The sequence below is a fragment of the Saimiri boliviensis genome, chromosome X, assembly GCF_048565385.1.
Source record: "Saimiri boliviensis isolate mSaiBol1 chromosome X, mSaiBol1.pri, whole genome shotgun sequence".
NCBI lineage: Eukaryota > Metazoa > Chordata > Mammalia > Primates > Cebidae > Saimiri > Saimiri boliviensis.
Genome location: NC_133470.1, coordinates 51,012,120 through 51,024,931, shown reverse-complemented (window position 1 = coordinate 51,024,931; position 12,812 = coordinate 51,012,120). Strand labels below are relative to the sequence as shown.

At 38.3% G+C, this 12,812-nt stretch overlaps 1 protein-coding gene across 8 annotated transcripts in view; it reads right to left on the bottom strand.

Moving 5' to 3' along the window:
- Nucleotides 1-12,812, bottom strand: part of RRAGB (Ras related GTP binding B) — a 44,478-nt gene that overhangs the window by 22,272 nt on the left and 9,394 nt on the right. For 6 of the 8 annotated variants that reach the window (XM_010331891.3, XM_003943998.4, XM_010331888.3 and 3 more), the window contains exons 4-6: nt 12,500-12,583; nt 10,535-10,601; nt 8,303-8,525 (exon numbers count right to left, since the gene is read on the bottom strand). In XM_010331891.3, coding sequence (XP_010330193.1) covers nt 8,303-8,525; nt 10,535-10,601; nt 12,500-12,583 — 374 coding nt within the window. The remainder of the gene's footprint in view (nt 1-8,302; nt 8,526-10,534; nt 10,602-12,499; nt 12,584-12,812) is intronic. The other 2 variants (XM_003943997.4, XM_010331892.3) reach the window with 1 other exon arrangement.

The following is a 12,812-nucleotide window of genomic DNA, read 5'->3' as shown; positions in this document are numbered from 1 at the left end:
ATCCCTCTTACACAAAATGTCAGCATTCCTACAGATAGATAGAGATGCTTGTCTGATCTGAATATCCAGAACACCAAAACAAAGGCATGATGGGGAGGCAGATGGCTTTCCTGTTGGCCTGAGAGAGGAGCTGAGGTAGCTCCCTTCTGTCCCCCTGCAAAGACCTCAGTACATTTTACTGACAGCTCCCCAGCCAGCTCAGTCAAGGCTGGGCCTTTTGCCCACAAATGGGGTACTGCATATACCCACCTGCTTCAGCTGCAGCTGGTTTTTACCTGTAGGCGCCTGTACTAGCATGAAGGCTGAACTATTCAATGGCAGAGGTCTCATGAAACTTATCTAATTCCCCAGTGGCGTGCATTTATTTTTTTCCCCAGTATATTTTTCACAAAAACTAACAAAATGCACACCACTGGGGAATGAGATAAGCTTCATGAGATCTCTGCCATTCTGGCCCATGGGAGACAGCGAGCCTTTTCACACACCCAGCACACTACTACTACAACCAGTAGCTAAGAAAGCCATGGCACAACAAAGATTCTCTACAACCAAAGAGCTCAAGCACAGTCTTTGCCACTGAAAGCACCCAAAGCCAAAGCTGGATGACCATACATTATACACATTAAAGTCACATCCTCAAGGGGAGAAAAAAATTAAAAACCCAGTAAAACAAGAAATAAATTTGAAAATAATAAGAGAAAATGGTCTACTCAAATGAGGAGGAACCAGAAAAATGATTTTGGCAACATGCAGAAAGAGAGTTCTACAACAGCCCCAAAAAATCACACTAACTCTCCAGTGATAGATCCAAACCAAAATGAAATCTTTGAAATGCCAGATAAAGAATTCAAAATGTTAATTATTAGGTTGCTAAATGATATTCAAGAGAAAGTTAGAAACCAATATAAAGAAATCACTGGGCCAAGTACAGGGAAGAATTTCAGAGCTTGAAGACAAGGCTTTCAAATTAACCCAATCAGATAAAAGTTTTTAAAAAGGAATTAAAAAAAATGAACAAAGTCTCCAGTAAATACAGATTTAGGTATAAAACATGCAAATCTAAGAATCACAGGTATTCCTGAGGGAGACGAAAAAGTAAAATGTTTGGAAAACCCACTTGATGAAATGTTTGAGGAAAACTTCCCTTCCCTGGTTTTGCCAGAAATTTAGACATCCAAATACAAGCAGCTCAAAGCCATGAAAGGACATAACAAAAAAGAGAAAGCTACAATTCCATATACTCGATGAACATAAATGCAAAAATCTTCAACTAAATATTAGCAAACCTAATCTACTAGCACATCAAAGAGACCATTCACTAAGATCAAGTGGGTTTCATCCCAGGGATGCAAGCATGGTTCAATATACACAAGTAAATAAACAGGATTCGTCATATAAACAGAATTAGAAACAAAAACCATAAGATCATCTCAATAGATGCAGAAAAAGCATTCAATAAAACCCAGCATCACCTTATGATAAAAAACCTTCAACAAACTAGGCACAGAAGAAACATACCTCAAAATAATAGGAGCCTGTTTTTAGAAAAAGTGAGAGGTGGTGCTGAGAAGAATGTATATTCTGCTGATTTGGGATGGAGAGTTCTGTAGATGTCTATTTGGTCTGCTTGGACCAGAGCTGAGTTCAAGTCCTGGATATCCTTGTTAATTTTCTTTCTCGTTGATCTGTCTAATATTGACAGTGGGGTGTTAAAATCTCCCACTATTATTGTATGGGAGTCTAAATCTCTTTGTAGGTCTCTAAGAACTTGCTTTATGAATCTGAGTGCTCCTGCATTGGGTGTATATAAATTTATGACAGTTAACTCTTCTTGTTGCACTGATCCTTTTACCATTATGTAATGCCCTTCTTTGTCTCTTTTGATCTTTGTTAGTTTAAAGTCTGTTTTATCAGAGACTAGGATTGTAACCGCCCTGCCTTTTTTTTTTTTTTTTTTTTGGCCTTCCATTTGCTTGGTATATCTTCCTCCATTCCTTTATTTTGAGCCAATGTATGTCTTTGCAAGTGAGATGGGTCTCTTGAATATAGCACACCAATGGGTCTTGACTCTATCCAATTTGTCAGTCTGTGTCTTTCAATTGGGGCATTTAGCTCATTTACATTTAAAGTTAATATTGTTATGTGTGATCCTGCCATTATGACGCTAGCTAGTTATTTTGCCTGTTAGTTGATGTAGTTTTTTCATAGTGTCAATGGTCTTTACAATTTGGTATGTTTTTGCAGTGGCTGGTACTGGTTGCTCCTCTCCATGTTTAGTGCTTCCTTCAGGAGATCTGGTAAGGCAGGCCTGGTGATGACAACATTTGCTTGTCTGTAAAGGATTTTATTTTCCCTTGGCTTATGAAGCTTAGTTTGGCTAAATGTGAAATTCTGGGATGAAAATTCTTTTAAGAATGTTGAATATTGGCCCCCACTCTTTTCTGGTTTGTAGGGTTTCTGCTGAGAGATCTGCTGTGAGTCTGATGGGCTTCCCTTTGTGGGTAAAACTGACCACATGATATGAAGTAAAACACTCCTCAGCAAATACAAAAGAATGGAAATCATAACATGCAGTCTCTCAGACAACAGTGCAATCAAATTAGAATTCAGAATTAAGAAACTCACTCAAAACCACACAACTATACGAAAACTGAACAACCTGCTCCTGAATGACTACTGGAGGAATAACAAAATGAAGGCAGAAATAAATATATTCTTTAAAACCAATGAGAATGAAGACACAATGTACCAGAATCTCTGTGACATATTTAAAGCAGTGTGTAGAGGGAAGTTTATAGCACTAAATGCCCACAAGAGAAAGCAGGAATGATCTAAAATTGACACCCTAAGGAAGCAAACAGCAAACAAATTCAAAAGCCAGCAGAAGACAATAAATAAATAAGATCAGAACTGAAGGAGACAGAGACATGAAAAACCCTTCAAAAAATAAATGAATCCAGGTGCTGTTTTTCTTTTAAAAGATCAACACTCATAGGCGGGTGTTGAACAATGAGAACACATAGACACAGGGAGGGGAGCATCACACACTGGGGTCTGTTGGGGGGAAACAGGGGAGCGACAGCAGTGGGTGGAGAGTTGGGGAGAGATAGCATGGGGAGAAATGCCAGATATAGGTGATGGGGAGGAAGGCAGCAAATCACATTGCCATGGGTGTACCTATGCAACAATCTTTAATGTTCTTCACATGTACCCCAAAACCTAAAATGCAATAAAAAATACAATGAAAATTTTTTAAAAATCAACAAAACAGATAGATCACTAGCCAGACTAATAAGAAAAGAGAAGAATCAAATAGATGCAATAAAAAATGATAAAGGCAGTATCACCACCAATCCCACAGAAATACAAACTACCATCAGAGAATACTATAAACACCTCTACACAAATAAACCAGAAAATCCAGAAGAATTGGATAAATTCTTGGACACTTACACCCTCCCAAGACTAAACCAGGAAGAAGCTGAATCCCTGAACAGACTTAACAAGTTCTGAAATTGAGGCAGCAATTAAAAGCCTACTAACCAAAAAAAGTCCAGGACCAGATGGTTTCATAGCCGAATTCTACCAGCAGTACAAAGAGGAACCGGTACCATTCCTTCTCAAACTATTCCAAACAACAGAAAAAGAAGGAATCCTCCCTAACTCATTTTGTGAGGCCAACACCATCCTGATACCAAAACCCGGCAGACACACAACTAAAAAAGAAAATTTCAGGCCAATATCCCTGATGAACATCGATGTGAAAATCCTCAAAAAAAATACTGCCAAACCGTATCTAGCAGCACATCGAAAAGCTTATCCATCACGATCAAGTCGGCTTCATCCCTGGGATGCAAGGCTGGTTCAACATATGCAAATCAATAAACGTAATCCATTACATAATCAGAACCAAAGACAAAAACCACATGATTATCTCCATAGCTACAGAGAAGGCGTTTGACAACATTCAACAGTCCTTCATGCTAATATCTCTCAATAAACTAGGTATCGATGGAATGTATCTCAAAATAATAAAAGCTATTTATGACAAGCCCACAGCCAATATTATACTGAATGGGTAAAAACTGGAAGCATTCCCTTTAAAAACTGGCACAAGACAAAGATGCCCTCTCTCACCACTCCAATTCAACATAGTATTGGAAGTTCTGGCCAGAGCAGTCAGGAAAGAGAAAGAAATAGGTATTGAAATAGGAAAAAAGGAAGTCAAATTGTCTCTACCTGCAGATGACATGACCGTATATTTAGAAGACCCCATTTTCTCAGCCCAAAATCTCCTTAACCTGATAAGCAACTTCAGCAAAGCCTCAGGATACAAAATCAATGTGCAGAAATCACAAGCATTCCTTTACACCAATAACAGAGAGCCAAATCATAAGTGAACTCCCATTCACAATGGCTACAAAGAGAATTAAATACTTAGGAATAAAACTTTCAAGGAGAACTACAAACCACTGTTTAAGGAAGTAAGAGAGGGCACAAACAAATGGAAAAACATTGCATGCTCACGAACAGGAAGAATCAATATCATGAAATTGGCCATACTGCTCAAACTAATCTGTAGATTCAATGCTATCTCCATCAAGCTACCATTGACTTTCTTCACAGAATGGGAAAAAAAACACCTTAAATTTCATGTGGAACCAAAGAACATCCTGCATAGACAAGACAATCTTAAGAAAAAAGAACAAAGCTAGAGGCATGATGCTACTTGACTTCAAAGTATACTATAAGACTACAGTAATCAAAACAGCATGGTGCTGTCACAGAAACAGATATACAGACTGATGGAAAAGAACAGAGGCCTCAGAAAGAATGCCACACATCTACAACCATCTGATCTTTGACAAACCTGACAAAAACAATCAACGGGGAAAGGATTCCCTCTTTAATAAATGGTGTTGGGAAAACTGGCTAGCCATATGGAAATAGCTGAAACTGGATCTCTTCCTTACACCTTATACAAAAATTAACTCAAGACAGATTAAAGATTTAGACATAAGACCTAAAACCATAAAAACCGTAGAAGAAAACCTAAGCAATACCATTCAGGACATAGGTATGGGCAAAGACTTCATGAATAAAACACCAAAAGCAATGACAACAAAAGCCAAAATAGAAAAATGGGATCTAATTAAATTAAAGAGCTTCTGCACAGCAAAAGAAACTATCATCAGAGTAAACAGGCAACCTACAGAATGGGAGAAAATTTTTGCAATCTACCCATCTGACATAGGGCTAGTAACCAGAATCTACAAAGACTTAAACAAATTTACAGGAAAAAAACAAACAACCCCATCAAAAAGTGGGCAAAAGATATGAACAGACACTTCTCAAAACAAGACATTTATGCAGCCAACAAACATATGAAAGAAAGCTCATCATCACTGGTCATTAGAGAAATGCAAATCAAAACCACAATGATACCATCTCATGCCAGTTAGAATGGTGATCATTAAAAAGTCAGGCAAAAACAGATGCTGGAGAGGATGTGGAGAAATAGGAACACTGTTATATAGTTGGTGGGAGTGTAAATTAGTTCAACCATTGTGGAAGACAGTGTGGCGATTCCTCAAGGATCTAGAACTAAAAATACCATTTGACTCAGCAATCCCATTACTGAGTATATACCCAAAGGGTTATAAATCATTCTATTATAAAAACACATGCACATGTATTTTATTGCAGTACTGTTCACAATAGCAAAGACTTGGAACCAACTCAAATGCCCATCAATGATAGACTGGATAAAGAAAATGTGGCATATATACACCATGGAATGCTATGCAGCCATAAAAAAGGATCAGTTCATGTCCTTTGCAGGGACATGGATAAAGCTGGAAACCATCATTCTCAGCAAACTGACACAAGAACAGAAAACCAAACACCGCATGGTCTAACTCATAAGTGGGTGTTGAACAATGAGAACACATGGACACAGGCAGGGGAACATCACACCCCGGGGCCTGTTGGGGGCTGGGGAAGTAGGGGAGGGATAGCATTAGGAGAAACACCTAATGTAGATGATGGTGTGATGGATGCAGCCAATCATCATGGCATGTCTATAACTATGTACCAAACCTGCACGTTCTACATATGTACTCCAGAACTTAAAGTATAATAAAAAATAATAATAAGAGCCCTTTATGAGAAACCCATAGCCAACATCACAATGAATGGGGAAAAGATTAAAGCATTTCTCCTAAGAACTGGAAAAAGACAATTATACCCACTTTTACCACTTTTTTTTTTTAGACGGAGTTTTGCTCTGTCACCCAGGCTGGAGTGCAATGGCGTGATCTCAGCTCCCTGTAACCTCCACCTCCCGGGTTCAAGCAATTCTCATGCCTCAGCCTCTCGAGTAGCTAATTTTTGTATTATTAGTAGAGACAGGGTTTCTCCATGTTGGTCAGGCTTGTCTCGAACTCCCGACCTCAGGTGATCCACCCACCTGGGCCTCCCAAAGTGCTAGGATTATAGAAGTGAGCCACCGCACCCAGCCACACTTTCACCACTTCTATTCAACATCGTCCTACAAGTCCTAGCCAGAGCAATCAGGCAAGAGAAAGAAATAAATGGGATCCAAATTGAAAAAAGGAAGTCAAAGTATCTCTGTTTATAACTCAGGAATGGAAAACCAAATAGTGCATGTTCTCGCTTATAAGTGGGAGCTAAGCTATGGGTACACAAAGGTATACAGAGTGGTATACTGGACACTGGAGACACAGAAATGGGGAGGAATGGAGGAGGGGGGTGAGGAAAGAAAAATTACCTATTGGGTATAATGTACACTATTCAAGTGATGAATATACTAAAAGCCCAGACTTGACCACAGCACAATTCATCCATGTAAGCAAAAACCACACATAACCATAAAGCTATTGAAATAATAAATAAAATAAAAATACTAAAAAACCACAAAATTACAAGTGAATAAAATACTTGTAAATATTTAAAGGAGCTCATTTATTGAAATGCTATAAGTTTTTCTACTGCAATTTTGGCTAGGAAATAAAGTGATTTTTTAAGAAAATGAGAGTAAAACAGCAAGAGCAACAAAAGCAATAACAAGGTCCTCACAAACTCAAGACCCAAGCTACATACATAATTTTCTGCTGAATTAAAACTGTATTAGTTATTAGGTATTAAATAGTAATTAATACTTAATGACAGAAGGTGAGGTAAAAAGAGCTAAAAAGACACTAAATAATCAAAAACAGTTTTCTGAGTCAAATATGGAACCCTTCAAATGGTTTTTGAAAGCCTATAAGCTAACCTATGAATACCAAAACACTAGAATAGCCAGTAGAGACAATCCTGTAACCAGTCATATAAAAAAGTATTCCTTATTGCAGCTATGACCAAAAAATCCTTTCATTAAAGGATTTCCTTAGATTCTTATACTCCAACTCAAAGAGAAACTGTATTCTTCTGTATGACAAGCATGGCCTACAACTGCTTTCCTTAGTGTTATACCCTTAGAAATAGAGGAGGATCTTCTCTTTCAGCTTAGACCTTAAAATCCAATCCTCTTATTTTATATTGAGTAAACTGAAGATAGACTACATGATTTGCCAGTCCTGGAGTCTCACAGCTAAGCAGAAGTTTACCTATTCTAGTATGCCTTTCTATAATGGGCCTTTGAGCCTTCTTGGGGCTCTTTTGGTATGTGGATAGCGATCTATATTTGTTTTTTTGTAGGGCGATGAAGACTGGTATCTCCTACTTCACTATTTTGGTGACATCATCCCCTACTGTGTCTTCTCTGGTTTAAATTTGTGTATACTAACTCCTATGTCAGAAAAGAGAAATCTACTATATTAGTGCAATTATGAGGAACGTGGCATAGTGCCTAACACACTGTGGTTGGCACTTGAACTGGTACATACCAGTTTCCTAAGTCAATCTAATGAAAGCAGCAACCTCTCTTCATCTCACTCCTAGTGGGTCTTAACCTTGACAATAGCTCCCTGCTTTGAAGCACAATAAAACTGGGGCAGCAAATATATTTTTAAAATAAATAAATGCTGCTTAGTGAGGAGATCACTTGGACAGACTCTTTACCTAATTCTGAAAACTATATACTAATAAATAATATATTTCCCTTATCATTGAAAATGTGTTTAAAAGAGTGTTTTGTTAAAGCAAATGAGAAAACTTTATTTTGAAAACTTCTGCTGACCTTTTATTGCTCAAAAATATGATACAAATTTACCTACACCTCTACAAAATAAGTTTGAAAAGCATGTCAAGCATTTGGTGCAACACTTTTTCTGTTTCTTACCAGGTCCCGTTGATCCTCCTGTACCAGATCCATTTTGTGTACCAAGCAAAATATTTTGGCATCTGGAGAGTTCTGCAGAATGGCCTCCAGGCATGATTGGTAATAGTGCATGTCCTTTTCCAGTTCACGGCTTTCCACATCGAAGACATAAATCAGAACCTCCACATTTCGGAATATGTTGTCCCGTTGGCTAGTGAAATAATTTTCCATGAAGGTGTCTTGCCTGGTAGAAAAAAGAAATCTATAGTAAGCAAATCCTAACTTCAATTACTCCTCCTTATGACCTATTTTTGTTAGCTTGCTCAATGTGAAAGATAATTTTAAGGCTTTAATTTAAAGGGCAAATCATAACAAATAAGTCTGGCCTTAAAACCTGAGCCACAACTTGAGCCAACAAAATAAGTTTGCAAAACATCTCAACCATTTGGTGCAGCCCCTTTTCTGTTTCTTACCAGATCCTTTTGATCCTCCTGTACCAGATCCATTTCTCTGCCCCTCTCCTTATGTTCTAACACTGACTTTTTCTCAATTCCTCAAGTGGCACAAGGTTTAGCCACTATGTGGCCTTTACACATGCTATTCACGCTGTCTCAGATGCTACCCCCTACCTCTTCATCTAGGTAACTCCTGCTTGTCTCTTTAGATTTCAGTTCAATCCATATTTCCTCACAGAAACTGCCCATGGCCTCCTGATAGGTCAATCCACTCAGCATAGGCTCTTATACCAATGCATTTCCCTTATTTCTAACACTTACCACAAGTTATTACACTTGTTTGTGTGAGTTTTTCATTAATACCATTCACTTCCCTAGACAGGAAGTTCCATGTCTGTTACTATTCTTCGTTGTTTCTCGGCTTCTAACAGAGTGTTAAGTACTCAATGAAAATTTGCTGAATGAATAACTCAACAGTCAAATATTCTAAACTACATTAAAACGACTCCAATGGTAATTTTTTAACAGAATGTCGCTATTTGCTCCTTAGGTGAAGTGCTGCTTTCCAGGAAGTTCTCAATTACCAGATGGCCAGCAGAAAACAGTAGCATCCTGTAGTAGGAGAAAAAAAATCAGGAACCTAGGTTCTAGTCTTGCACTTTGCTATTAATTAGTTGTGTGAACTTAGTAGAATCATAATCTCCCTGGACCTCAGCCGCCTTATCTGTAAAAATGAAGATAATCACATCTTAGTGCCTAAAAGCAAGGGACTAGGGACTAATTTCTTGACATGGATTAGAAAATTAGAACCAATGATAATGAGGAAGAATTTGTATGGAGATAGGTGCTAGGGTATTAAGTGATCCGTCTGCTAACAGGAATGGAGTCATTTTCTCATAGAGTATTTAGCTACTGCATTATTCTTTCAACAAATATTCATTGAGTGCCTACTCTATGGCTGGCTCTATGCAACGCGGTGGGAAACACTGAGCTAACAATATCTATTTATTTTGTGAGGCACTCTGCTATGCAACTTTGTATAAGTCATCTAACTTAATCATCAAAACAACCCTATGAGCTGGTACCATTGCCTTCACTACTGTACAGATGAAGAAACTGTGGCTCAGAGAGTTTAAATGATCTACCCAAGGTAACACAGCTAACAGAGTTTAGGTGCAAACCCCAATCTAACTCCAAAACCTATGCTCCTATCCACTGTACAGTGCACAATGCTCCTTCAGCACAAAGATGCAATGGCCACAGAGTAGGAAGCAATGTGAGCATACATCCACAGTGTGTGTACATTTGTCATGGAATATGTGGTGAATACTTCTCTCACAAAAGGAAGAGCTAACTCTTACTTTTCCAAAAAGTAGGTAACTTAGCTAGAGAACATGTGCTCAGCATCTGATCTACAGTATTGAGACTGACTGGAGAAAATTATTCAAGTATTGTAACTAAGAACAAAGTAGTATGGTGTGACAGCTAAGAACTCAGCACTGGGCTACCTGAGACAGAAACTTAATTTATTCCTCCACAAAAGGGGATAATCTATCCCAACCTATAGATACCTAGATGAAACTTGGATTAGCGCTATTTAAATACGTCACATACAGAGGGCATTTTCACAATTCCATAAAAGTCAGAGATCTTTATTGACTCAAGTATCAATTTTGAAGTAATTTCTAACCAATCTATTATAAATGATAGTTACTCTAGGTGTATTCGCCATGCTGATATACTAGATGCCGTGATTACTGACATTGCCTTAACAAACAAGTAAGCAGATGGTACTTACCCACCACAATCCCACAGGTTCAATACCAGGTTTCCCAGAAATCGAACATGAGAATGTTCTACATCAACTGGAAGACAAATATGACAAACTAGTAATTATAGCAGGTGTCGTGAAATTCAAAATAAGCAAAGCACTAACCCATAAAATTTAGAAGGACCAAAGTGGAGTGAAATGCTCAAAGCCACAAGAAGAAGGTGATTTTCAGCTTAGTAGTGTGGTTTAGTGGCAAGATGGGCACCTAAACTACCCTGAGCTACAGAACTGGCTCTTATGTAAGTCGTTTTACTTTTTAGTAGTTTAGTACTTAGAGTAGAAACAATCTCCAATTATAATACTAATGTTAAAATTTCAACATGTAATAGATGTATACCATTTAATAGATCTTCCCTGTTCCCCCTGCCCCCACCAATTTCCCCCACCACACACACATTTAAAAAACAGTAACAAAAACCAAACATAAAACATAACCAAACGAACTCCAGCTATTGATTTCCTTTCCAGTTAATGCCCCTAATTTTTTTCCCACTTTTGACTCCTCTATCCACATTCAATACATTGCTAGTCCTTTGTAATTTCTCTCAATTCCATTCCTTATTTTATAACCCACCACAAACATTAAGGAAGCCCCCTTATCATCTCATGTCTACACTACTACAATAACTCCATAACTGACCTCCCCACTAAAAAGCCTTACTTATACTTCATCCTACAGGCTACTACTACCAGGCTCATCTTCTTAACACCACTTTGAACATGTCACTCCCCATTCCCATTCAAAACACTTTCAATGGCTCCTCCATGCCTATGGGAGGCATTCAAGGTCCTTCACAATTTGGCTTCCAATCTACCTAAACATTCCCCAATGATCCACATTAAAAAAACCTTTCACTCCAGCCCAATTTGGTTTATTCACAGTACTCCCAAACCCCACTACCTCCCCAACCCCCAAAATACTTTACACCAGGGGTCGCAAACTTGCTAACAGGGGCCAGGTCAGTAAATGTATATGAGCAAAGCTGTCCGCATATGGAGGGTAAACATCTACCCAATACAATAGCAGAGTGAGCAGCATTTACTAAGGTCTTGTTCATTTGCCATGCAGGAATGGAGAGGTTACCAGATCTTTAGGTTTTTCAGCAGTAGTGGGAAATCCAGATTTTTATGAAAACTTTTACATGTTGATAACTAATTCCCATTTTTAGAAACCATCACATGGGCCAAACAAAACACATCTACAGGCCTTATCCAGGATACAGGCTGCCTGTTTGCGACCTCTGAGTTATACTTCCCTCCCCTGTATTCTTCACCTACTCTGTTTATCTACCTGGAAAGCCCTCCCCATCTTTCTTTAAAAATATATTCATCTTTTAAGACTCAGCCTAAATCCCACCTCCTCTAAAAGCCCTGCCTGGCTACCCCCACTTACCGTCATTTCTCCCTCTGAATTCATTCAAACATTTATTAAGCATCTACTCTCTGCCAGGCACTAAAAATCCCAAGGAGTAATGAAAGATTTTATCCTGAAAATTTATCAAAGTCTAGGAATTATTATCTATACAATTTGTGATAATCAATCAACCAGTGATATTTCTTCTATGACTATCTCAAAGCTGTTGCTTAAATTGACTGCTATCTAACTTTTGTGCAATTTTATCTTCTTATAAACTAAATCATAAGCAGCAGAGCATTATTTCAAAAAGCGTCGGCTTTGTAGTCAAACAAATCTTCATTCAAATATCAGCTCTACCTCTCTGTGTGACCTTGGGCAAGTCACTTAAGCTCTGAGTATTAGTTTCCTCTTCAATTAAAAAAGAAGGGGGGGCAAGGCATAGCATTGACCTCACAGGATTACTATGAGGATTCAATGAGTTATCATACATAAAGTGCCTGGCACGTAGTAGGTGCTCAAACTACTTCCCTTCTCCCCTTTACTTCCCCCTCCTTGGAAAAGGAATCATATCTTACATGTCTTTGTATTTCCAACAGAGTCTACGAGAGAGTAGGTGCTCAAACTGCTATTAATTTGAAGACTATGTATACGGTCTAGTACTAAAAAAAAAATGGAAAGAAGTGCTACTGAGAAAGGGAAAGACAATAACAAAAGAAGTGACAGGATTCAGTGACTGTTTAGACATGGGGCACATGGGATAGAAATCAGGTTTCTACTCCCATATCACAGAAATTATTCTCATCAAGTGACCAATGGCCCCATAACCAAATCCAGTGGACTTTTTAGTCCTTGTCTTACTTTCTGCAGCATGACACTGTTGACTACTCT